Consider the following 27,885-nt stretch of genomic DNA (forward strand, 5'->3'; position numbering starts at 1 on the left):
TTGAACATTCTCTACCACTGTAGCATACTTTCGTGGTTTATTTGGCTTGTGGTATTACTTCCACCAACAACACATTTTACAGTAGCAGTTGTTGCTAGAGTTCTGTATACTAACTACTTAACATGTTTTATGGCTTACACATACAGTGCATACTAATACTTATTGCTATATTTGGATCGACCTCACAAAATTCCCTCCAATAGGCTGTTCCACTCATAGGGATCTCTGTTACTTATAAGGGATATTACTGCATCTGTTGGCTACAGTGTCATACCTCCTGATGTGTGTTCTATCTACACTAGTTTTACCCACGGTTAACCCTTTTAAACTCAGTCATTCCTGGAATTCGAACAAAAGGAGATAAGAGTTTATTTGGTCTACAGTCTGCTCAAAGTCCTTGAACAAAACAAAATCATATGAACATTAAACTGCAACAACCCAACCAAGAGCCAAGGTTGTTGTTGATAATTATTGGTCATAGTAAGTCTAATTCCAAGTTGAAGGATAATTAGTCCCAAAGGTTGGGCCACACAGGCCTCCTAAAGGTCCACTTTAAACCTTAGAGACCCTCTGGGTCTTACTACAAGTGTACTGCCACTGTTGATGCAGAAACTAAGGCTGGTCTCTGCTGACTCCTGTCCCTACGTCTCCATGTATGACCAGCAGTAAACATGATGCAACATAACAACTTATTTACATCATATTGCAGTTTTAATGTTCATTTACTACTGAAATCTGTTGATAATGATAATTATAACTCAAAAATAAAACTTAAATACATTGTCACTTTGTCACAACATAAACATGTCACTTATAAGTACATTGCATTAATAATAATACAAATAATCAAAGTGAATGAAGGGACTACATTAATGTATTGCCTTCAAGCACTAGTAATTTTGGGATTGCTAAAATGTTTTGGAAGGGGGAGGGGGGAGGGTTACTTTTAGGAACATGTGGTGTAAGTAAAAATTCTGTGGTCCAGTGACCAGACCAGATACTACATTTGATGTGAAGTGTCAGACACACACACACACTCATTCATGTACACTCACACTGTTGGGGGGGATGTACTGTATGACAATACCCATAGTAACAATATTGTAGTTAAACAGAAACTTCCTTATGGTTTAGCAATAAAAGTAAAACTTAGTACGGGGGAGGTTGGACTTTCCAGGGATGTTAGCATTTATTTTGTTTTAATCACAAAACCGTCATCTGTTAAACCCTTACTCCCCTCCCCCATACTGTGCTTTCTTTTTGCTAACAATTAATACCATCAACTTTCATAGCAATTCCTATGTAGCTACAATGTTTTTACTCCATGTAGTATCACTATGTTATGTAAGGGATAACGCCTGACGGGATAATGGCACTGGACGATAACCTTCGCGGAGTCCATTGATTTCTGATAATGGAAACATCAGTGGGCATTATCCCACTTAAACCATGGTCTGGGTGAATACTATCATAAAATAACAGACACCCTGCTACCAATCAAAATAGAGTATTCGACCACACCATGGTATAATCTATAATTGCAGGAATCCCTGTGTGTGTGTGTATGTGTGTGTGCCTAAGATGCTTTGGATAAAAGTATTGAATGAATTCATTACTATAACAGTAGACTAAGGTAGGATATCGATCATCAATTATGTCAAGAGCCTTACATAAGTCAGCTTTTTAATATTTTATTATAGACATGCCAACAGACATAACACAAGTCTTTCAGGAATACTGTTTAAAATTGATAAAAATGTCAATAAATAAATAAATAAAACAGACTGTTTCTAAGGAATGACTATAAACTGAGATTAAATTGTACATTGTATTACTTTACCAGAAGGCGACAACAACAAAGATGTGCTACCGTACAAATCATGGCAGGCTGTATAGTTTCACTGTATTAAGAAAAGAGAGATTGAGAGTCAGATAAACCAGTCCAGGTTAGCAGAAAGTGTCGGTTTAATCAGGATTTCAGTACAGCTCTAAGAAGAATTTGACACCATTACAGGTTTGGGTTTGAAATGTGCACCGTCATTGGTCAATCCAATAACTCTTCATCGTAGAATTTTTCTAATAGCGGTTTTGATCTCCTTGGTCCTGATCCCGTAGATAAGAGGGTTCAGCAAAGGAGGGAACAGAATGAACGCAGCTGCAGCTATTGCGTTGACCTCTCTAGAAACACCACTGTATCTATTATAAATAACAGAGAAAAGTGTGGCTGTAGAGAAATTAATGAAAATTATCAAATGAGGGGCACATGTGCTAAAGGCTTTCTTTCGTGAGTCCTTTGAAGCTTTCAAGCAGACAATTAATATTCTGATGTATGACAGCACTACCAAAACAAGTGGTAAAACTGCCAGGATTAATGTGAATAAAATACCAGACACATTGCTTGCAGCACTTTGAACACAAGACAAGTTAACTATAGCCAGGTTATCACAAAAAAGCTTATCAATGATATAACCACAAAGAGGCAGACTTGACGTAATGAACACTTGAATTGCTAAAAGGATAATAGGGATTACATTTACTATGACCAACAACAATTTTACTTTAAAGGGGGTCATAATGCTATAGTATTGCAATGGCTTACAAATTGAAACATACCTGTCATAAGCCATTGCAGTTAAAATTGCATAAGCACTTGTTCCATGTACATAAATAAAAAACACCTGCAATAAACAACCTTCACGAGTAATGTCAGGTACAACCTTAATCAGATTTTCCATTACCTTAGGACAGACTGATGTACACCCTACCAGTCCATTCACTGCAAGGTTGAACAATAATATATACATCGGTTTGTGTAAGTTTGAATCAACATAGATAACAAACATAAGGAGAAGATTTGAAAATATTGTGAAACAAAAAAGTAAAAAGGTTAGTGCAAAAACTCCATTATTTACCGGCCCTGTAGGTCCATATGCCGTCAGAAGAAAAGTCAAATTCATATTCAATTGAGGATCAAGGACAATATTTGTGAAATAAAATTATAAGTAAACAAGAATAAATGTTAACATCACCACACAACAGACATTCAAGTTTACCGTACCAATGAACAACATAGGCTCCACATGACACTGAAGAACTTACAGTACAGACAATCAAGCTGAGATTGACCAAATGCAGCAGGAACCTTGAAGAGCATGTAATTGTCGACACTATATATACTTTCCAACATGCATCAAGAGTGACGTGGTATTCATTACATCAAGTGAATGTTTCACCCATAGATTTCCCCCCCCCCCCTCCACACACACACGCACATTATCCCTATCACTTTTAAGGACTTGGATTAGGAAAAGGATGGTGCATCTTTTCTTTTTCCTGAGAATTCGAACATGTACTGTGGTTACAAGTTCCTAACCTTCAGTTCAGCTCATTCCAAAAACAAAATTAGTTGTGTAGTTATTGTAAAGTGTTACGAAAGTGTTTTGACAAGTTATTCATGCCCCCGATTGTCTTTCCTTTTCATTTCCTTGTATTATCTTTTGTAAAATACAAAAATTTTATTGGTAAAAAAGACAGCCCAATCTGTATCGTATTATATCATTATAATATCCTATAAATTTTAGTTTTGTGTTTTAGTTGTACATTTTTAAATAATTTTTCTGTGTACCAGTTTAGGGCTGTGTGTTGCGGACTAAATTGTTGCCCGTCTTTACGAGAATGAGTTGACAATCATTTCAGATTCACCTCATCAGTATTAGTTCCAAGTATTAGTTTTAGTTCCAAGAATCTACTCCTGACTTCTGAAAGCACCTGTTATTTACAGGACTGTCATTGATACACAATATGTTACAGCAGGAACACATGTGAATGAATAATAAGATAGAATTTGTAAACATATGTGAACATATGTTTAACAATTAAAAGGCAATAATAGAAAGGATTCTGACTAATTGTTTTCAGAAAGTGAAATATCATTGGAAAAAGGTGCTCAGGCCATTGAGAACATTTTTTCAGTTAATGGTTTCAAAATCTCGCTCTCACTCTCGCTCTCTCGCTCTCTCTCTCTCTCTCTGTCTCTGTCTCTGTCTCTCTCTCTTTATCTCTCTCTGTCTTCTTATAATATAAATAAACAGAAATCTGAATTTGTCTTGGCCAGTGCAAGGCCGTTGTTGACTTAATGTCTGTAATACTAATGTAAAATACGATTTCCTATCTTCACTGGAATGCTTTAAAACAATTATTTTTCAGAAATGGAGAACTCATCCAAGTTACATGTAACATGGTTTAAACTCACTGCTTATAGTGATATGGGGAACATGTCGCCCTTCTACTTTACATTATTACCGTAACAGCATGTTCTGCTATATTTAAGAAATACTGTCTTGGTTGAATACACACAAGCAAACATTTGTGTTTGATCCCCCAGAAGAATGTGCCTGTCCGCGAGTAATAGTCTTCATGCAACTATTGTAATTAGGGGTGGGCGATATGGCCAAATTCTTCCATCACGGTATGAGTAATTTTATATCACGGTTACGGTATATATCACGGTATAGTAATTGTTCTGTAAATTAAATTAAGAAATGGTACAAAATAACCATACCGTACATCATCACACTCTATTGTTTATTTATTACAAACAAAAACAACTGCCTCACATGAGACAACACGAGTTAAAAACAAAAGACTCAAACTGTACTGTAGCTACAATATCCAACTTATCAATTAAAGATTTTCTGGACGGCGTGGGCTTTCTAGCTATCTGTCTACCTAGACACAATAATTTGCGTTTGGGGGTTAATAAAGTACCTATCTATCTTATCGACTATGGAAACTTTATCATATGGCTTCAAATTTTACAATGAGGAGGCTAACAAGTAACACTAGCAAGAAGTAGCATTGCTACGAGTGTTATGCTAGGATGCTAGGTAAAAATATATAAGCGCAGCTAGTTCTGGCAGGGCAATCGGGCAGCGCGCGTCAGTCAGTGATCGGGGACGTAAGGTGTCTTACTCCACCTTCCTTACTCCCACTACCACACCCATGTAGCAGCGCATATCCATTGGGCCACGTCCGATAAGGCGTCTTTAAAAGACGCGCGGATATGCACACACTCACCCCGGTCGTTGTATGATCAGTGCTGCTGCCACCCTCCACCGTCCCCTTCTCCCCCATGCTGTCTGTGTATCTATCCAACAGGGGGATTATATCTCTATTGCTCCCTGCCTCATATGTCATGTATGTATGTGTTGCATCGAGGAGGCAGGGAGTGCTTCCCTTAGATCATCCACTCCGCCAAAGTAAATCTACATGTCCATGTCATGTAACAATAAATGCTCAAATCTAATACGTGATTGTCTTGACTGAAATAAGTAATTAGCATCGGCATGAATGTGGTCCGCTTAAACAAAATACACTCCACATCGAAAATTCCGTCAGACCAACGCAAATGTGCTTCAGGTCAAACGAAAATAGCAAATCAAATAGAAGTTAAACTACAATTCTAAATATCGCAAGAATGCGATTTATATGATGGCTTATATACAATACAACAACCAGACATTTAATTGACACGTAATACACAAATATAGTATAAAGTATACCGCGGTTGAAACGGTAAAGCCAAATCTCTCCCGGTAGACACATTTCTACCGTCGCAGGGTACCGTCATACCGCCCAGCCCTAATTGTAATGTAGCATAATTACATGCGCAACTCTCAGACACCATGTTGCCAGTAACTTCCCATCCAGTAGAGGGAACCAGAGTTCCAGTGTTTGTTTCGTTGCTTGGCTTCTCTTGGATCAGTGCAGTATTTACTGTGTACAACAAGCCCAAGACCATGTGCTTTGCAGTCAGAAGCGCTGGCAACTATGCAATGTGAAACAACTCTCGTGCCGTTAGCAAGTCTGACAGAGAATGAGTTTTGATGAAAACATTTCCTGCTCACCACACCGATCAATGTAGTCACAAACACATAGTACATCGGGTTAGGTATGTGTAAGTCAGTTAGCATGTATTTTCTGCCCATCCTTCCAGTTGACAATCTTACTTGGCATGACAACAGATCACTATGTTGCTATTTGTTTTCCTGAATGCTGCAATGATTAATAATGTCAATCTGAATTATGTTCTTAATTGCTGGAATGGTGACTCTGTTAGGACCACTAATGCTTTGCTCTTTGAACATTCTCTACCACTGTAGCATACTTTCGTGGTTCGTTTGGCTTGTGGTAATACTTCCATCAACAACACATTTTACAGTAGCAGTTGTTGTTAGAGTTCTGTATACTAACTACTTCCCATGTTTTGTGGCTTACACATACAGTACATACTGATACATATTGCTATATTTGGATCACCCTCACAAAATTACCTCCAATAGTTCGTTCACCTGCATCATTGGGATCTGTGTTACCTATAAGTGATGTGACTGCATCTGTTGGCCACAGTGTCATACCTCCTGATGTGCATGTTCTATCTACACTAGTTTTACCCGAGGTTAGCCCTTTTAAACTCAGTAATTCCTGGAATTCGAACAAAAGGAGATAACAGTTTATTTGGTTGATTATCTGTGATACTCGGACTAAAACGAGCACCGACCGGCCCATTTGAGTAGACTACCCATTCACAGATCAAATAATGATGTCTCATCCCGAATCTCTATTTCCAACTGATACAGTAGGCAATCTGTAAATGAAACATAAATATTTACATGTCAATGATTATGTCCACCTATCTTTACCCCTTTACATTTCAAATAAACTACATCTACAGTCTGTTCAAAGTCCTTGAACAAAACAAAATCGTTTAAACATTAAACTGTAACAACCCAACCAAGAACCAAGGTTGTTGTTGATAATTAGTGGTCATAGTAAGTCTAATTCCAAGTTGAAGGATAATTAGTCCCAAAGGTTGGGCCACACAGGCCTCCTAAAGGTCCACTTTAAACCTTAAAGACTGAAAATCTGCATTGTCTTTTAAAGACCTTGAAACTGTCATCCATGCTTTTATCACCTCACGTTTAGATTTTTTGGGCCACTTGTCCTTTGGGAAAGTTAGACATTTTTTACTTGTCCAACAACTGAATGTACTTGCACCTGTGTTACTGTGCAGTGGACAATATTCTAAAACCATACGCTAAACAGCGCCCTCAGTCAATTGCATTTTCATGTCACCTCGTGTTGCAGTGCTTCCTGAATTTATTGTCAAACTCGCCCATCAAAGTTGGTAGGCGGATCCTAACGCCTGATCTAGTGATCCTCTGATCTAACGCAGAGCTAATTAACACATTCCAATACACTGGGTGGCGCTATTCACCATCTTTGTTGATTTAATACTCTATTAAACAAAACTTTAATTGCAACGGCAAAAAAATCCTCCATAGTGCAATGCTGAGCCAAGCTGTTAAAGGGGAGGTAACCATTAGCTGACTAGCTAGGAGCAGTCACGGTCAAAGTCACAAGCAGCGCGGCTCGGCTCAAGCTCAGCTCCGCTCGACGGGTCGGCTCTGCGGCTATGAGTGAAGATAACTGTAGCTCACTGGCAGGCCACAGTCACAAACGGCACTACAGTTTAGGCACACGCAAGCTTGGCTCTGCTCTATTCCATTCTACTTTAATTGGGTGAGCTTAATTATATATTTATAGCCTATATATCTTACATATTGTTTAGTTCTTTAGTATTATAGACTTGTTTTATTTATAAATTCTACTTTTTTAATAAAAATCCTGATATGTTTATTAAAAGTGAAGATAACTGTAGCTCACTAGCAAGCCACAGTCACAAACGGCACGACAGTTTGCTCTGCTCTACTTTAATTGGGTGTGCTTTAGGGTTCCTCCGGTAGGAGGGAACCTATAGGGTTTCTCCGATAGTTATTGTTTGGCTCTTTAGTATTACGCTTTTTATTTTATTTTATAACATTGTACTTTTTAAATTAAGATCCGTATATGTTTATTGTATGCACCTTTCTGCCACAGTAAATTCCGTGTTTGTAAAAACAAGTTATCGTTTTGATTGCCTTTGGTTCCGTTGCACGGCTTAGGCATAATTTAGGCAAAAGATAACGGTAGCTAACTAGCGCAATTACCTATAGTTATAAGCCCGGCTATGGTCTGCTCTACTCCACAAAAGTGAAAAAAAGATGGTGGAAGAAACTTTTAGAAAGACAACCAAATTGTTGAGAAATGTAACGCGTACTATCATGCTTCTGCAACAGTGTTCCCGTATGTTTCCATGTAGGCCTACCGTCTATTGATGCTGTAACTACATATAATGTTTAATTCAACATGTTGAATAGCCTACTGGTTACATATTACAAACCACTACAATGTAACCGGGTAAATTAGCGGGTAAATATTTACTCCATGGGACTTGTACTCACAGAATATTGAGGGTGAGAGGTGATTTCGTTAACCAGTTAACGAACTGTCAGTGTCATCTGAGCAAAGCAGGATTAACCATTAGGGCAACTGGGCACTTGCCCAGGGGCACATGACATCTAAGGGGCCCTGGCAAGGCCGGATTAACCATTAGGGTAACTTTTTGAACAATGTAGTACCGTCTATATACATATATCTATGTACTGTATATCTGGTGAAGGGGTGTAGCATGGGCCATCATAATTCTGACCATGATTCGTCAATAGGCTCATTAACGATCACTGCAAAAGATCTGCAGTTCCTGTGCAGAGACAGGAGAACCTAGCAGAACAACCATCTCTCCAGCTCTCCATCGCAGCCATAGCCCACCTGAGAGGTCACGACAGTTATCCAGACTCGTTAGATCAGAGAGGTATATTAACATCGCATCGTTAGAGTATCGTAAGAGTCGAGACTTCAGGACCCCGGGTTCTGGACTGGATGGAGTGCTACAGAGAAGGTGTTCTGCTAGGTTCTCCTGTCTGCACCAGAACTGCAGCTCTTTTGCATTGATTGTCTCCTATGTATTCTACATTACAACATGATATTGGGATTATTGCAGTTAAAGCCTGTAAAGTTATTATACGATGAGTTATTGTGAAACATTGCAGTTAAATATTGTTAAATCCTGGTAACATTTTACAGTGTAGTTATAATACTTATAATGCCGATATTAATTTAGTATAGAAATATTAGGCATGTATATTACAAAACAGGCAGAACAAGAGATATAGCCTGGCATCGCTTGCTTCACATCCTAACAGTGCCACTGCTCCCATAACGCGGGGAAAAAAAAAAAAATAATGGCTGAAAATACAAAAATGAGAAAATACCTGCAAGCTCAAATTAATTTAAAAAATGTGTGACTCACTCTAAAGAGGCAGTGTGGTAGCTGAACTGCATCATCTAACAAAGCCAAGTGCTTAAATACAATGCGGGAGAATAAGTTTGAACGTTGTGAAGCAATCAAAGAAATAGTTGAATTTCAAGAGGAAGTGTGGAAGCTGAACTGCATCAACAAAGCTAAGAGCTTAAATAGCCTACAATGCGGGAGAAGCTGAAAGCTGAACTGTTAAACAGAAAAAGAAGTAGGCTAGCTGGTCGTAACAAGAATATTATAGTTTTAACAGCTGAAATTATAGTTGGGATGGTAAATAGTAGCAGTAGCAGTAGCCTATCATTGAGTGCGTTTACTCGGCTTTCTTAGAAGGATTCAATGTGTTGATTGAATGAAACATACAGCAGTAGGGCCGATACAGGAAGACACGGCGATGTCTGTTGCAGAAGGATGATGGTGCAAGTTTTGTCCGTGGAGCATACAACAATTAATAAAAAGAATCATGTAGACGCATTTATTGAGTAATCGCATAACTAATTACACATGTAAACAGAGTAATCGTATTATTAGTCCGCTTAGACAAAATACACTCCACATCGAAAATTCCGTCAGACCAACGCAAATGTGCTTCAGGTCAAACGAAAATAGCAAATCAAATAGAAATTAAACTACAATTCTAAATATTGCAAGAATGCGATTTATATGATGGCTTATATACAATACAACAACCAGACATTTAATTGACACGTGTAATAGGGATGTCACGAGAACCGATACTTACGGTACCTTCCGATGCTAAAATAACAAAACACCGACGATGCCCATTTTTTTGAAGCACCGTAAGTACCGTGAGCGCCGATGCCAGATGTTAGCATCGGTGCTGCGCCTTCAGGAGTGTTCCAGTCGACGTTTGCATTAAGAAAAACAAGATAACAACTGCTGCTTTAGCGATCGCCCCGCTTCGACTTGTTGACAAGAAAGGCAAAAAAAGTAGTTTGCGTTTGAGGCAGATGACCGTGGCGTTATAATTAATTAATAAAAAATGCTACCGCAGTCTTCAGACCAAGGGGGAATACTTCCAATTTAGCTAAGCACCTGAAAGATCGTCATCTGGATTTGTTTAAAGAATTCAAGGCAAGTTCTGATTCAGTTCCAGAAGAGGCGCAGCACCTATACTAACATATGGCATCATACAAAATAAATCAATGTTCGTTGAAGTCGCGGCGAAATTCTGAATACATCCAAAGAATGCTCTTTTTCTGTTTGTTTAATCTGTCATACTAAAATACATGTTACATGATGTTTGAGATGGTGGGCACGTGTGTTACAATGGCTTATGTACATAGTTTAGGTTAGCTGTAGTTTTAACGTTAGCCCATAGCTTAGAAGGTAAACTCATGTCATGTTCATCTTGTTAGCTGAATGGCTTAATTGCACGTTATTATGTTGTGCTATGCTCTATTGCACATGTTTTGTATGTCTTTGTAGGACATTTTGCTATTTTTCAAATATTTTAAAGAAGTTCATGGTTCAAGTAGCCTACATGGAATCTTAGACAATCCTTTTTTTTTTTACCATGGTATCGAAATTGGCATCGAGAATCGTGTTATTTTAATGGTATTGGCACCGACTACTGAAGTTTTGGTATCGTGACACCCCTAACGTGTAATACACAAATATAGTATAAAGTATACCGCGGTTGAAACGGTATAGCCAAATCTCTCCCGGTAGACACATTTCTACCGTTGCACGGTATATACCGTCATACCGCCCAGCCCTAATTGTAATGTAGCATAATTACATGGGCAACTCTCAGACACCATGTTGCCAGTAACTTCCCATCCAGTAGAGGGAACCAGAGTTCCAGTGTTTGTTTCGTTGCTTGGCTTCTCTTGGATCAGTGCAGTATTTACTGTGTACAACAAGCCCAAGACTGGGTACTTTGCAGTCAGAAGCGCTGGCAACTATGCAATGTGAAACAACTCTCGTGCCGTTAGCAACTCTGACAGAGAATGAGTTTTGATGAAAACATTTCCTGCTCACCACACCGATCAATGTAGTCACAAACACATAGTACATCGGGTTAGGTATGTGTAAGTCAGTTAGCATGTATTTTCTGCCCATCCTTCCAGTTGACAATCTTACTTGGCATGACAACAGATCACTATGTTGCTATTTGTTTTCCTGAATGCTGCAATGATTAATAATGTCAATCTGAAATATGTTCTTAATTGCTTTTTCACAAAAGTGAAAAAAAGATGGTGGAAGAAACTTTTAGAAAGACAACCAAATTGTTGAGAAATGTAACGCGTACTATCATGCTTCTGCAACAGTGTTCCCGTATGTTTCCATGTAGGCCTACCGTCTATTGATGCTGTAACTATATATAATGTTTAATTCAACATGTTGAATAGCCTACAGGTTACATATTACAAACCACTACAATGTAACCGGGTAAATTAGCGGGTAAATATTTACTCCATGGGACTTGTACTCACAGAATATTGAGGGTGAGAGGTGATTTCGTTAGCCAGTTAACGAACTGTCAGTGTCATCTGAGCAAAGCAGGATTAACCATTAGAACAACTGGGCACTTGCCCAGGGGCACATGACATGTAAGGGGCCCTGGCAAGGCCGGATTAACCATTAGGGTAACTTTTTGAACAATGTAGTACCGTCTATATACATATATCTATGTACTGTATATCTGGTGAAGGGGTGTAGCATGGGCCATCATAATTCTGACCATGATTCGTCAATAGGCTCATTAACGATCACTGCAAAAGATCTGCAGTTCCTGTGCAGAGACAGGAGAACCTAGCAGAACAACCATCTCTCCAGCTCTCCATCGCAGCCATAGCCCACCTGAGAGGTCACGACAGTTATCCAGACTCGTTAGATCAGAGAGGTATATTAACATCGCATCGTTAGAGTATCGTAAGGGTCGAGACTTCAGGACCCCGGGTTCTGGACTGGATGGAGTGCTACAGAGAAGGTGTTCTGCTAGGTTCTCCTGTCTGCACCAGAACTGCAGCTCTTTTGCATTGATTGTCTCCTATGTATTCTACATTACAACATGATATTGGGATTATTGCAGTTAAAGCCTGTAAAGTTATTATACGATGAGTTATTGTGAAACATTGCAGTTAAATATTGTTAAATCCTGGTAACATTTTACAGTGTAGTTATAATACTTATAATGCCGATATTAATTTAGTATAGAAATATTAGGCATGTATATTACAAAACAGGCAGAACAAGAGATATAGCCTGGCATCGCTTGCTTCACATCCTAACAGTACCACTGCTCCCATAACGCGGGGAAAGAAAAAAAAAATAATGGCTGAAAATACAAAAATGAGAAAATACCTGCAAGCTCAAATTAATTTAAAAAATGTGTGACTCACTCTAAAGAGGCAGTGTGGTAGCTGAACTGCATCATCTAACAAAGCCAAGTGCTTAAATACAATGCGGGAGAATAAGTTTGAACGTTGTGAAGCAATCAAAGAAGTAGTTGAATTTCAAGAGGAAGTGTGGAAGCTGAACTGCATCAACAAAGCTAAGAGCTTAAATAGCCTACGATGCGGGAGAAGCTGAAAGCTGAACTGTTAAACAGAAAAAGAAGTAGGCTAGCTGGTCGTAACAAGAATATTATAGTTTTAACAGCTGAAATTATAGTTGGGATGGTAAATAGTAGCAGTAGCAGTAGCCTATCATTGAGTGCGTTTACTCGGCTTTCTTAGAAGGATTCAATGTGTTGATTGAATGAAACATACAGCAGTAGGGCCGATACAGGAAGACACGGCGATGTCTGTTGCAGAAGGATGATGGTGCAAGTTTTGTCCGTGGAGCATACAACAATTAATAAAAAGAATCATGTAGACGCATTTATTGAGTAATCGCATAACTAATTACACATGTAAACAGAGTAATCGTATTATTAGCATAAACCAACAATGGCTATAGGGTTTCTCATGGTCAAGTGAACGCACTCAGTGGCGAAGTAGAACAAAACAGTACCATTAGCATAGTAGTTAGAGATATTAGCAGCATCTGCAGAATTTGTAGTTGTAGTAGTGGCATAAGTTATAGTAGTATCAGTAGTGGTAGTAGTTGTGTTGGGGTGCTCTTAGTTTTTTAATGAGTGGAGTTGATTGAATCGCTTGTCTTGTGTCTCCACTAATCAGCTAATACCAATCACCTGTGTTAGTGTTTGTGTGGTTGCCACGGTGATGGTGACGCTATGGCTGCTAACACACAGAGGGCAGAGTATACCAGAAATGTTGCTAGAATCCACACCTCAAACAAGTTAACCTAGACACAAAACTATACTCCAATCCAAAAAATATTTTCCATGACCAAGACTCTGCCGAAACCAGATATGTCCTTTATATGTCTGTGCGGTCAGAAATACGACTCTACCGGCAGTTTCTAAATCTTGTTGTTTTGGTTTCTCTGACGAATTTGTCACCAGATTTGCATTGGACTCTATGGGACAAGAGTTGGACTTTGTCTCGCTTTCGTGGGGCTCTGAACAAATGTGTAAGTCTGTTGGATTCCACAGACAACTGTCTACGACCAGCACAAAATTAGCTATCCAAAAATCCAATCCAGCGATCCAAGAACGAAGCATGAAGAGCTAAAATTGTGGCAATGCTGGCAAACTATAAATACTTTCTGAAACTGATTTCGAAGCTCCCCTCCACTCAAAGCGTTTCAGTCTGCACTCTAGGCTTTTACGTACACAATGCTGAGGCAGCATTCCAACAATAAAGGTGGAGAGCTCTTTGGCTAAACCAGGCTAAGAAACGCAAGGCACGTGGGGCTGAAAAATTAAGAGACAAAAAGACATCACCTTCTCTAGACAAGATTTTACCAACTGAAAAATGGCTTGTAAAATGTTTGCTACATTAAGCTCAAAAAACGATTTTGCGCTCTAATAAAGGTCCCAAAAATTGCGGCTGAGGCGAAGCAAACGTTCTAATTAGCTTAACTTATTTCTGACTAGTTATATGTTGGGACATAACTTAGCTTGATATTTAGGAAAATACTAATGGTTCATTGGATAGCTAACGTAAGCTACGAAAGCTAAGAAGCAAAGCTAACGTTTCCAGTGGTGTAGGCTCATCTTAAAATGAAATTTGGGTTTAAAGCGACTGATTCTCTGAGATCAAGTTTGATAGGCTAGGTTATATAACTCGAGCTACATGTGTTTAAGCTCAATTATGACAGTTGACTTACCTGTCTGCAATACCAGAGTAATCACTACAAGTTGAGCAGTAACCTACATCTCTTACCATTAGTATCAAAGCCAGGGAAACTTCTGGCCAGGCCGGGACGAATCTCCTCACTCTTTTCGCCTCGTACTAAGCATTTTTAGCATTAGGTTGATCCGTGTTTAATCGTGGTGGAGGGATGGGACGCTGTTTGCCCATGTTTCGGTGTATTTTAAGAAACATTTTCTCAATAAACTCCACTTTAAACGCCAATGTCAACTAACTGATCACTGATAACTGATACGAAAAGTAAGGAGAGTTCAAGTTGACATGATCGCGAGGACAAGATTGGCGCCGGCGGGATACATTCAAGGCACGAGCAGTATAACACGCGGATCCATTCATGAATGCGCGGATTGAGTAGATGTCAGACTGTAGCTGCATTATAGAAAGACAAACATTTTGTTTTTGCTTGCACTGATACGAATACACTTTTTTCTTGTCGCGGTAAATTGTACTAAAACAGTAGACTACAGTACTAGACTTCGTCTCAGAACCGATTGCGTTGGTTGAATTCGATTTAACGTTCCGTTGTAGCACTAACGGTTCAGGCTGAAATTAACCCTAACCCGATTGACTTTCCTTTTCATTTACTTTTAATGGCCGGGTTTCCCAGATTCGTTAAGAAGATCTTAACGCTCAGACCTACTTTGGATCGTTCTAAGAACGCTCTAGAACGCTCTTAGAACGTTCTTAAGAAGCTCTTAGCGTTAAGAGCTTCTTAACGAATATGGGAAACGCGGCTAATATCTTTTGTAAAATACTAACATTTTATTGGTAAAAACAAGAAAATCCCAGCCGAAGCTGATATCAAACTTGCATCCCTGAACTGTTGTAGCCTATAGTTGGTTAATCCTGCCGGACCATTCAAATATGGGTCGAAAAAGACCCATAGAACCCGCCTTAATAACTTTGCCATCCAATCACCGATTTTATTTCTGAAAACTGCCAGATACTCATGACAACTTAAACTCAAAGCACATATCATTGGTTAAGGGGTTAGTGGGAGGGGGAAATAAATCTATCGTCTGCAACGGCAGCCATTGTTTTCTGAGGCGGAGCCATAGCGGAGACCATGGGAGATTGCCTACAGTGTTAGATATACAGCTTCGAATTGAAATCGGAGACGATATTATGAGTTAAGACAAGTTCCTTAATATGTGTTGTCAATATTCTCTATTAAAAGTCTCAACTTTTTACTTACGAAGAATTTGTTTGTGGGAGTGACGCGAGTGTTTTCAGGAAAGAATGACGTGTCCGGCTTGGCCGTTTGTGACAGGCAGCAATGACGGTAGTAGCACTGTTTAGCTTCGATTTGAGCAGATTTCTAAAAAACTTCGAAAAACAACATTAACTAGGTAGATTATGTATACTCTAAGCTAAATGTACATGCCTTGTTTGGCCAATTCGGTCGATTGTGGAAGAAACTCGAACGTTTTTTACTTATCGAGAGGAGTATCTAGCCATAGCGCTAGCTGCTTTTAGCTGCTTTTGGGACAGGATAATTCCGGTTTCCCCCATGTCTCCACTAGTCACAAGAATGGTCATAACTTTTAATCAAAATAAGGTATTTCTAATCTGTCTTCTGTTCTACATTGCCCACAGACTTGTGGATATTCCACCTACTCAAAGTTTTTCTCTATCTTGTAATTAAAGTGGTGACAAATTCAGTTGTCTGATGAGGTATGGTGGATGGAGAAGTTTTTGTTAAAAATATCTACCTGAAACCACTTTGATAAAATATGATTTGCCTTAAGTAATCATATATTCATTTACATGATAAAAATCCCCTAGTTCTCCTCTTCAAGATGGTATAAACAGTTAAGGTGTATGATTTTATATGAAAATCCATAAAATATGAATATTAATATGCATATCATATTTCAACAGCATATGGAATGTTCGGAATTTTGTATTAGGCAGTAAAGGGTTAAGCAAGGGGAGTTTCTATAGCTGAGTAGTGCATTGTGCGCAGCAAGCTTGAAAGAAAAAAGGGATATGAATAGGGGCCTGTGCCCCAGTACAGTTTTATGTCTAACAACACCTCTGGGTAAAAAGACAGAACAATCTGTATGGTATTATATCATTATAATATATTATATAATTTGGTTTTGTGTTTTAGTTGTAATTTTTTTTTAATTTTTGTCTGTGTTTCAGTTTAGGGCTGTGTTTTGCGGAATAAATTGTTGCCCGTCTTCACAAGAATGGGTTGACAATCATTTCAGATTCACCTCATCAGTAATAGTTCCAAGTATTAGTTTTAGTTCCAAGAAGCTACTCCTGACTATAAAGCAACTGTTTTATACAGGATTGTCATTGATACACAATATGTTACAGCAGGAATACATGTGAATGAATAATAAGATAGAATATGTAAACATATGTGAACATATGTGAATATGTTTAACAATTAAAAGGCAATAATAAAGGATGCTGACTAATTGTCGGCATCGCTCAAATCAAATTTATTTGTATAGCCCTTTTTACACGCAAGCATGTCACAGAGGGCTTCACATGCGCCCATAGAACTGCCCCTCAACCAACCTAAACCCTCAAGGAAGACAAGGAAAAACTCCCAGAAAAACTCCCACCGGGAGAAAAAATGGAAGAAACCTTGGGAGGAGCAATTCAGAGAGGGATCCCCTCCTCCAGAGACGGTTGGTAAGAGAGAGGAGCAGAACACAAGCTAAACATAGTCATACAGTGTCAATGGGTTTTGAAACACCAAAATCCATTGTTCGGCTTTATAGACGTTGGATGGGACCGGGAAACTCGCTGTTGGCCGTCATGGAGACTGGATTCCGGGTGACGACCTGGTTCAGCGTTGGCAGACCGACGACCAAGCAGGTCCTGACAGCTCAAACCCCCCACACCACAGGGAATGTGTGGGGGGGGGGACAGAGAGGAGAGCAGGGATTAGAGAATGCCAGGAGCAGCTAACAGTTACAGTCAAAATAGAATGAGATCCCCACCGGTCAAGTGTGGACTAGTGCAGCAATTTAACAGAGCAAAAAGGGTATTTGATGCAGCCCCACACACCAAAACAACGACAGCCCCCCTCAGTTGGAACATGAAATCTGTTCCAGGGGAAAGAACTCTAAAGTAGGTTATACTTATACGAATAAGGATGAAAACAGCCAGTCCCCCGTTGTCTCCAACTAGTAATAAAAACTATAACAGTAACAATATACAGCAACGGAACTATAATAATAATAATACTAACAATATACAGTAACAGGTTTACTTTATTTGTAACATCTAGCTGGGCAATGTGAACATAAGCTATAATTAAAATTTAAAAGTTACATGTGATACACACATAGGCAAGCACACATCCCAGGTTTACATAGAAAGTACACACATACTTCCCTTTAACAATCATAGAATTGACTAAACAACAACGTTTTTAATCTAGTTTTAAATGTCGAGACAGTATCAACTTCCTTAATTGAGATGGGTAATTTGTTCCAAAGAAGAGGTGCTCTATATGAGAACGCCCTACCTCCAGCAGTTTTTTTCTTAACTTTGGGTATTACCAGATAGCCGGCATTTTGAGATCTTAGAGACCTTGCGGGGCAATAGGGTGCAAGGAGACTGGAGAGGTACAGTGGTGCCAATCCATGCAGAGATTTGTAAGTTAGTAGTAGAACTTTGAAATCAGCTCTGGCTTGGATAGGGAGCCAGTGTAAAGAGATAAGAGTCGATGTTATATGATCAAACTTTCTAGTTTTAGTCAATAGTCTAGCAGCAGCATTTTGCACCCGCTGTAAGTTTTTTAGGTAGGTAATTGGGAGGGAGTATGGGCCAGGGGGCCGGTATGGAGTAACTATACAAAACGAAGGAGGGGGGGCAACAGTAGTAGAATTAGTCCTTTTTAAAGTAGTTGGTGGTTTCATACAAATTATCTCAAATGATTTAAAGGTATTGACAGATTTTAGGCTGAGGTTGAAGCTAGCTTTATATAACATAGCAACACCACCACCTTTCTTTGAAACACGAGGGATGTGTGAATACGCAAAATCAGGAGGCGAAGCTTCATTCAGGGGGAAATATTCATCAGGTTTTAGCCAGGTTTCGGTGAGACCAATCAGGTCCAGGCTGCAGTCAGACATCAGATCATTAATCAAAACGGCCTTTGTGGATAGAGATCTGATGTTTAGGAGCCCAACATTCCAGTATGGGTTTTTGGCAGCTTTAGACGTAGATAATACTTCTGAAAAGGTGGCACTGTTATCAGGAAACTGAGTTGGAAGAGCAACGGGTGAGCAAGGCTGAATATATATTAAATTGGTATAATTCCTAATAATTGAGGGCCGGAATTTGGAAAAAGGGCGGGGGGCCGACACCGTCTCAATGGGAAAAACAACATCAGCAACCACCCTGGCTACACTACAAGCTGAGCTATCGGGGCCCCAACAGCTCACAGCATGCCTATCAACATACCTATCAGACTCTCTAAGAGACTGTAGCCCGGCTTGTTCTAGTGAGTGTCAGGTCTGCTTTAGAATAGCTTCAATATTCCTAGACAAAAGAAAAGCACCTCTCCAGCTAGGATGGAGCCCGTCACTTTTCAACAAGCCAGGTTTGGCCCAGAAACGAGACCAATTATCTACAAATCCTAAACCCTGTTCTGAGCAAAAGCGAGCCAACCAGCGGTTGAGAGAGACAAGCCTGCTGTAGATCTCGTCAGTCCCCCTAGCAGGTAGTGGGCCAGAGACTATTACTCGATGCCGACTCATCTTTTGAGCAAGGTCACATGCCCGAGCAATATTAACCTTCGTGACCTCTGACTGCCTCAGCCTAACATCATTGGTGCCGACATGAATGACAATATTCTCATACCTATCATCAGTGCGTGCGCCATGTGCCTTAGCTTGGGCATTTGCCTTAGCCCTAGTGCTAGCCAGCACCCTAAGATTAGCTTCTATGTCGGTAGCTCTGGCCCCAAGTACACAGTAAACTGTCGCTGGTCCCTCCAATCTAATGTTACGAGTGATGGAGTCACCGATCACTAACGTCTGCGGAGTCCCACTCCCACCATGCTGCAAAGGTGAAACCGGTGGGGCTAAACTTGAGTCCTCACTCACGCTAGGACTCCCTGTCTGTGATGTTGCGCCAGTCGCATCTAAAGTTACTAGCATACGTTCTTCCTCAAGCGACTGAACGCGATTCTCTAATAGAGTCAACTTTTCGAACAAAATGACACATGTAGGACATGTAGATCGCTCTCTCTCTCTCTCTCTCTCTCTCTCTCTCTCTCTCTCTCTCTCTCTTCTTAGGATATAAATAAACAGAAATCTGCATTTGTCTTGGCCAGTGCAAGGCCGTTGTTGACTTAATGTCTGTAATACTGATGTAAAATACGATTTCCTATCTTCACTGGAATGCTTTAAAAAAGAAAATCTGAAATGGAGAACTCCTCCGAGGTAACATGGTTTAAACTCACTGCTTACAGTGATATGGGGAACATGTCGCCCTTCTACTTCACCTTATTAATCCTTATGTATTTTTCTGTAATAATTTTTAATGGTCTCACAATAGGACTGGTGATTTTTAATAGGAACTTGCATGAACCCATGTATTTTCTACTTTGCAGTTTGCTTGTGAACGAACTGTATGGCAGCACAGGGCTTTTCCCATGGCTGATTCATAACATGCTCTTAGATGTTCACCACATTTCTAGATTCCATTGCATTTTGCAGATATTCTGTGTTCACACATATGCTTCTATTGAGTTCACAAATCTGGCTGTGATGGCATATGACAGATACGTGTCCATTTGTTATCCTTTGCGATACATTGAAATTATGTCTCCAATGCATGTATATTTGTTGATTGCATTCATCTGGATATATTCATTTGGTAAGTTCCCTGTTTTACTCTCTATGACTGTTAAACTCAGTTTGTGTGGAAATGTAATTGCTAAGGTCTATTGTGATAATTATTCACTTGTCAAGTTGGCTTGTGAAGATACAACATTGAATAATATTTATGGAAGTTTTACAATGTTTTTATCGGTAGGCCTCCCATTGATTCTAATTATTTATTCGTATGCAAAAATTCTGAATATTTGTTCCAGTTCTTCAAAACAGTCACAGCAGAAAGCTCTTAACACTTGCATCCCACATCTTTTGTCGTTGCTGAATTTTGCTGTGGGCTGTTTATTTGAAGTGGCCCAAAATCGGTTTAACATGCAACATGTTCATGTCATGCTCCGGATTTTTCTGTCGGTTTACTTTTTGATGATCTGCCCTATTCTAAATCCCATCATTTTTGGGGTGAAGACAGCAAAGATTAGGGAATCTTTCAGAAGATTCTACATCAAATGATGGCCTTAATTCATGAGAGGACGCGACCATGTCAAAGTGGTTTTTGTTGAAATTTACAAAGCCATATAGCCGAGAGAGCTGATAACGGGCTGAAATCAATTTCAAGGGACCTGCTTTTTTACTCTGCTACTGATGTATACAATCATTATCTTTACAATTTTTTATGTCTTATCATTGTTATTATGACTATACTAATGTAATCCTTAAAACTGTAGACAGTGATGCAACTGTGTGATATATGTTTTTAATATATAATACGTTTCTATATTCCATGCATGTTAACAGCAAATAATGTCTATTAAATTAGGAAATGATTTGCTTGATTTTACTCCACCATCTAGTGTTACTTCCATCAAATTACAACCTATTCTGTTGGAAACATGCAGGTCTGTGCCCAAGTCTACTGTTGGATATAACAGCATGTTCTGCTATATTTAAGAAATATTGTCTTTGTGTGGTTGAATACACACAAGCAAACATTTGTGTTCGGTCACCATGAGGAATTTGCCTATCCAAGAATAATAGTCTTCATGCAACTATTGTAACGTAGCATAATTACATGCGCAACTCTCAGACACCATGTTGCCAGTAACTTCCCATCCAGTAGAGGGAACCAAAGTTCCAGTGTTTGTTTCGTTGCTTGGCTTCTCTTGGATCAGTGCAGTATTTACAGTGTACAACAAGCCCAAGACCATGTACTTTGCAGTCAGAAGCGCTGGCAACTGTGCAATGTGAAACAACTCTTGTGCCATTAGCAAGTCTGACAGAGAATGAGTTTTGATGAAAACGTTTCCCGCTCACCACACCGATCAATGTAGTCACAAACACATAGTTCATCGGGTTAGGTATGTGCAAGTCAGTTACATGTATTCTCTGCCCATCCTTCCAGTTGACAATCTTAATAGGGTTAGAAATAGAATGGTGACTCTATTAGGACCACTAATGTTTTGCTCTTTGAACATTCTCTACCACTGTAGCATACCTTCGTGGTTTATTTGGCTTGTGGTATTACTTCCATCAACAACACATTTTACAGTAGCAGTTGTTGCTAGAGTTCTGTATACTAACTACTTACCAGGTTTTATGGCTTACACATACAGTACATACTGATACTTATTGCTATATTGGGATCGACCTCACAAAATTCCCTCAAATAGGCCGTTCACTTGCATCGGCCACTCATTGGGATCTCTGTTACCTATAAGGGATGTGACTGCATCTGTTGGCTACAGTGTCATACCTCCTGATGTGCATGTTCTATCTACACTAGTTTTACCCAAGGTAACCCTTTTAAACTCAGTCATTCCTGGAATTCGAACAAAAGGAGATAACAGTTTATTTGGTTGACTATCTGTGATACTCGGACTAAAACGAGCACTGACAGGCCCGTTTGAGTAGACTACCCATTCTCAGATCAAATATTGATGTCTCATCTCGAATATATATTTCCAACCGATACAGTAGGCAATCTGTAAATGAAACAGAAATATTTACATATGTCAATGATTATGTCGACCTATCTTTACCCCTTTACGTTTCAAATGAACTACATCTACAGTCTGCTCAAAGTCCTTGAACAAAACAAAATCGTATAGACATTAAACTGTAACAAAAGAACCACGGTTGTTGTTGATAATTAGTGGTCATAGTAAGTCTAATTCCGAGTTGAAGGATAATTAGTCCCAAAGGTTGGGCCACACAGGCCTCCTAAAGGTCCACTTTAAACCTTACAGACCCTCTGGGTCTTACTACAAGTGTACTGCCACTGTGGATGCAGAAACTAAGGCTGGTCTCTGCTGACTCCTGTCCCTACGTCTCCAATTAAAAACAATGACCAGCAGTAAACATGATGCAACATAACAACTTATTTACATCATATTGCAGTTTTAATGTTCATTTATTGCTGAAATGTGTTGATAATGAGAATTATAACTTACAAATAAAACTTAAAAACATAGTTTAATGTCACTTATAAGTATATTGCATTAATAATAATACAAATAATCAAAGTGAATGAAGGGAGTACATTAATGTATTGCCTTCAAGCACTAGTAATTTGGGGATTGCTAAAATGTTTTGGAAGGGGGGGGGGGACACTTTTAGGAACATGTGGTGTAAGTCAAAATTATGTGGTCCAGTGACCAGACCAGATACTAAATTAGATTTGAAGTGTCAGGGGGAACATAAGGGTTTTCTCTGGAAGTCCCTGCATGAGGTCGGCCTACACAGGAAATAAATTGAAGAAGTTGTATAAAGCTGAGCTGTTGAATGCATTGATATGATTTTCAGTAAGTGCACTCTACATGAATACACTCAGACTGTACAATGCTATCTTACTGGCATTGATTTCATGCAACATGTAATTTCAATGTGTTACTACTAACACTTCAGCATCCGCACTCCATCAGGTAATTCCTTTCTTGTTCATATACAAAGGTACTTGCCATTTTCACAATACTTTTGAATTTTTAATAACTTTAAACCTGGTCTAGGCTTCCCACGTTGACTTAAGATACATTAGATACCATAACTACTCCACGTTATTTTGTGCATGGAACGATGGGGATTAGATGCAAGATGCGTAGTTGTGAATGAACTCCAGACTATCACAAGTTATCTCAAAGGCCAAATCAGGTTTGATCAAGCCATCACATATTGCAACTGAAAACATTGTTGGAATGTCATCTGCAAATTTTTTCTCAGGTCTAAGTGAAACTGTCACTTGCAGCAACATGCAGGAGGACTTGGTGTGGAATGCCTCCTACAGTGATTTCATCTTGAATGGATTCTCTGAACTAGGAGAGTGGAGACCCTTCCTCTTCGCTCCCTTCCTGCTCATGTTCTTACTGTCCCTTTCTGCCAACTCTTTTCTCCTGTTCATCATCATATCACAGAATACTCTACATACACCAATGTGTATTCTGATCGCTGGGATGGCTGTTGTAGATCTCATTCTCCCTGTGTTCTTTGTCCCCAACATGCTGTTCAGTTTCTTGCTTGACTGGAGAGGAATCTCTCTGGCAGGTTGTCTCGTGCAAATGTTCTGCATTCATTTCATTGGTTCATTTCAGTCAACTGTTTTGATGTGGATGTCACTGGATCGATATTTTGCTATTTGTACACCACTGTACTACCATAACTACATGACCATCTATAATGTTATGAAATATGTAATACCCCCCTTGATAAGAAATGCTCTTCTGATTATACAAATAGTTATTCTGGCTGGAAGATTGTCTTTTTGCCATACGAATGTAATAGACCACTGCTTTTGTGAGCACATGGCTCTTGTTCATCTGGCATGTGGGAGTATCTACATTGACAACCTCACTGGGTTGCTTGCTGTTTTTCTTATTCCTACGGCTGATTTTATTTTCATAACTATATCTTATGTGATCATATTTGTGTCTGTGTTCAAATCCGGTAAGTCCCAAGTCAAGGCCATTAACACCTGTCTCACTCACATCATTGTAATGACTATGAGTTTAATAATTGCCCTGCTTGCCTTCATGTCATACCGAATTAAAAACAATATCTCACAAAGTAGCAGGGTGTTTATAAGCACAATGTACCTGCTTTTCCCAAGTTGTTTAAATCCTATTATATACGGAATCAGAACTAAAGAAATAAGAGAACGTGCACTGTCGTGGCTACACTTCTCAAAAAGAGTTTCATGTCCTTGATAATGTATTGTATGTTGAATTGATTACGATATATTAACTTATTTCTTGTTTGTATTACTCAACAATTACTGCATTTGCACTTTCACTGTATTTTGTAATGTTTTGCACTATGAGTATACTGCAGCCCTGGGATGTATTTTCAAATGCACTTTATAGCACGTATTGTATACAAACTGATAAGACTGTAACCTGTGTTATGTTACTTGTCCCGTTTGTTGCTTGTTAAAATCCAGACGATAAAACAATTCTCACCACAAATGATGAAAGTTTTGGCATCTTTGAGTTATTTGAATTGCCTCAGTTAGCACACCTTAGGACAAAGCAGATTATCTAACCCTTATCTACCAACATAGCATATGTAGCATATAGTGCTGTTATATACTACACGCAGAGGACAATTACACAAGCTTAGCTTTATTGACGTCATCACAAACTGAAGCCCAGACTTCACCTCAACATCCCTGATTAGGTGAAGTAAGAAGTTTATGTTTATTTCGATTTTTTAAACAGACAGAATATTAAAATGGAATAGAAATGTTGTGAGATAGTGTGTTTCATTCACCCTTTAGATTAATTGAGGACAACTGAATACACTTCCACTTGTAGCCCTAGAGATACACTGTTACCCAGAGACGGGATAATAAGTTTTACCTTTTTACTAACAATAACAATTACTTATTTACTGTATTTAAGTCAATTTTTCTGGTATCAGTACCTACTTCACTATTTATTGACTATCTGGTTACTTTAACTCCTTAAATTCTTTACAGAAACGTCTATTATCTATATACACTGTTGTTACACTATTATTACACTGTTATTATAATTTTATTCCACTGTTGTTACACTGTTATGATGTTGTTATACACTGATGTACACTGTTATGTTGTTATTACACACAAATACAAGCTCCCTTATTTATTCAAGTAGAAAGACATGCCTGATTTAAAGTGATCAATAGATGTCAGTATAGTCAAACAAAAATTCAAAAAAGCATTGGAAATGTAGTCCTATTTACAATGCGTCATTGAAATGATTGTGATATTTGTACTGTCAAAACCAACCAATTTGATTTGTATATTCATAAAGTTCGAAGGCAAAAACTTAACTTAACACAAAACAACACAAAAACTTAACACATGAATCATACTTGCAACTTTCTAAAGCGAGTATATATTTGTATCGCTGACCTGTTTTCTAGGCAATTGCCAGTTGCAGTATATCAGGAAAGTTCTGGTTAAAACATGATGATGAAAATAACAAGACATGAATTAATGTGTATTTGAATACACAACGGATTCAATTATGATACCAAAACTGGAGAGCAAGATTCCTAATTATAACCAACATAGAGTGCAAACAGAAAGTTATAATAAACAGTGAGGCCTATCAGGGGACTTCCTAAAAGTATACAGTATATAAGTAGTGAAGGACTTGGTAGGTCTATTAGGGTTAGACAGGGATAGAGTTGGAATTATTGCAGGAGGAGCTAGCAATGCCATAATCTTTAATACAATGGATGTGATTTAACAAACTTTGTTCAAAGTATGTTTATCTGGGTACAAGAAAAGGGATGCACACCTTGTTAGGTGAGTAATTAAATAAATGTTAGATTTCAGTCAAATACGTCTAGAATATTATTTTGTAGAGGTTTACACTTAAAACCAACATCATGTTATTTTTCTTAAAAAATAGTTTCAAGATAGCAATGTAAAGACAACCGAATGTGAGTGAATGTGAAGAAATGTGTTGAAGTTGTATTTCTTGTAACGTTTCTTGTAACACTTGTTAATGTCACAGGTTAATCAAGAAGTTGACCAGCAGTATGCAATATTCAGGAAGGAACTTCTCCCACACAGACTTCGTCTTGAATGGATTTTCTGAACTAGCAGAATGGAGGCCATTTCTCTTTTTTCCTTTTTTCATCATGTTTTTGATATCACTTGCAGCAAATTCTTGCCTTTTGTTCATCATTATATCACAGAAATCTCTACACAAGCCAATGTTCATATTGATGGGGCTCATGTCAGGTGTGTTGGTGATCCAGCCTGTATTGTTTGTCCCTAACATGCTGCTAAACTTCTTATTCAATTTGAGAAGAATCTCTCTAGTAGGTTGTTTTGTGCAAATGTTCTGCATTCATTTCATTAGTTCATTTCAGTCAACCATTTTGATGTGGATGGCACTGGATCGATACTTTGCTATTTGTACACCACTGCACTACCATAAATATATGTCTGTTCTCAGTTTTCAGAAATTTGTTGTGGCACCTGTGCTAAGAAATATCATCATGATTACTCTGCCCATCAGCCTGGCAGGAAAATTGTCTTATTGCCGTAGTAACGTACTGGAGCATTGCTTTTGTGAGTGTATGGCTGTGGTTCAGTTATCCTGTGGTGACACCACAGTCAACAATGTGGTTGGACTGCTGGCGCTTTTTTCCATCCCTGCCACAGACTTTCTTTTCATAACTACATCTTATGTAATAATATTTGTGACTGTCTACAAGTCTGGTACTTTGAATGTCAAGGTGCTGAACACTTGTCTTACACATATTATTGTAATGAGTGTGTCATTAACTTTTGCATTGCTGGCTTTCTTGTCATATCGAATTAGGAATAATATTTCTCTGAGCGGTCGAGCGTTTTTTAGTACAATGTATTTGCTTTTCCCAAGTTGCTTCAACCCTATCATTTATGGTATTCGAACCAAAGAGATAAGAGTACATTTACATAAATTAGTCACATGCAAAAATATTTTTAGTTGTTTTGTCAAAATGAAATAACATTTCAGTCATTTGGATACACCACACTTTTTTTTTAACGCAAATAATGTACTTTGAGCAAAAAAAATTAAAGTGCAACAGGTATAAGGAATGTATACAATTTATTTCCCCCCTCATCTTTCCCCTAACAAAAAATTTTAATATATAATTTTTTAACCCTACACACAAAGATTTAATTTTTATTTCTGTACCTTCTTGCTCAACTACACAACTCCTAATTGGCACACTGGTTGAAAGGTTACCAATCTCTCTGGGGTCATTATATTTTAATGTTGAGCCAACAATTTGTCCAGGAGTGCTAATTGGTTTGTCTGAGGTAATTTGCCTTGAGTCTAGAGGAGATCTTGCCATACCTTGGCAGGTGTGTATTGGGAACAATTTAGTCTCTCAGTCAATTAGTGAATGGGGATCGTTATTCCTACCATGTGAGACCATCTCCAAAGCTTTAGACTTAGAGAAGCATAATTAGATTGGCTGTATTAATCAAATTAAGTCTGGATATTTCCTTAATCTTCAACCATTCTCAGGTAAATAATCCTTAAATTGTGATCATACGATATGAAAACTATTAAGTAATAAAACATAAATTCTAGAG

General features: G+C 38.6%; 4 protein-coding genes across 4 annotated transcripts; 3 read left to right on the forward strand and 1 right to left on the reverse strand.

Annotated features, from left to right (window-relative positions):
* Positions 1-2,060: 2,060 nt before the first annotated feature.
* LOC124478135 (olfactory receptor 2F1-like) lies at positions 2,061-2,957 on the reverse strand. Its single transcript, XM_047036302.1, has one exon. It carries the CDS (start codon positions 2,955-2,957, stop codon positions 2,061-2,063), a length of 897 nt encoding a protein of 298 aa, XP_046892258.1.
* A 16,944-nt stretch (positions 2,958-19,901) lies between these two features.
* LOC124477933 (olfactory receptor 142-like) lies at positions 19,902-20,822 on the forward strand. Its single transcript, XM_047036007.1, has one exon. The coding sequence runs from the start codon at positions 19,902-19,904 to the stop codon at positions 20,820-20,822; it is 921 nt and encodes a 306-aa protein (XP_046891963.1).
* Positions 20,823-23,116: 2,294 nt separating this feature from the next.
* LOC124477936 (olfactory receptor 52E8-like) lies at positions 23,117-24,505 on the forward strand. Its single transcript, XM_047036012.1, has 2 exons — positions 23,117-23,230; positions 23,526-24,505. Exon 2 carries the CDS (start codon positions 23,555-23,557, stop codon positions 24,503-24,505), a length of 951 nt encoding a protein of 316 aa, XP_046891968.1. The 5' UTR covers positions 23,117-23,230; positions 23,526-23,554.
* Positions 24,506-26,324: 1,819 nt separating this feature from the next.
* On the forward strand, positions 26,325-27,290 carry LOC124477937 (olfactory receptor 52K1-like). The gene has a single exon (XM_047036013.1). It carries the CDS (start codon positions 26,331-26,333, stop codon positions 27,288-27,290), a length of 960 nt encoding a protein of 319 aa, XP_046891969.1. The 5' UTR covers positions 26,325-26,330.
* The last annotated feature ends 595 nt before the right edge of the window (positions 27,291-27,885 follow it).

The sequence above is a fragment of the Hypomesus transpacificus genome, chromosome 15, assembly GCF_021917145.1.
Source record: "Hypomesus transpacificus isolate Combined female chromosome 15, fHypTra1, whole genome shotgun sequence".
In the NCBI taxonomy this organism is placed as follows: domain Eukaryota; kingdom Metazoa; phylum Chordata; class Actinopteri; order Osmeriformes; family Osmeridae; genus Hypomesus; species Hypomesus transpacificus.

What these genes read in the sequence shown, in the direction of transcription:
- LOC124478135 (XM_047036302.1), bottom strand. Translation starts at nt 2,957, where the DNA reads ATGAATTTGACTTTTCTTCTGACGGCATATGGACCTACAGGGCCGGTA.
- LOC124477933 (XM_047036007.1), top strand. Translation starts at nt 19,902, where the DNA reads ATGGAGAACTCCTCCGAGGTAACATGGTTTAAACTCACTGCTTACAGT.
- LOC124477936 (XM_047036012.1), top strand. Translation starts at nt 23,555, where the DNA reads ATGCAGGAGGACTTGGTGTGGAATGCCTCCTACAGTGATTTCATCTTG.
- LOC124477937 (XM_047036013.1), top strand. Translation starts at nt 26,331, where the DNA reads ATGCAATATTCAGGAAGGAACTTCTCCCACACAGACTTCGTCTTGAAT.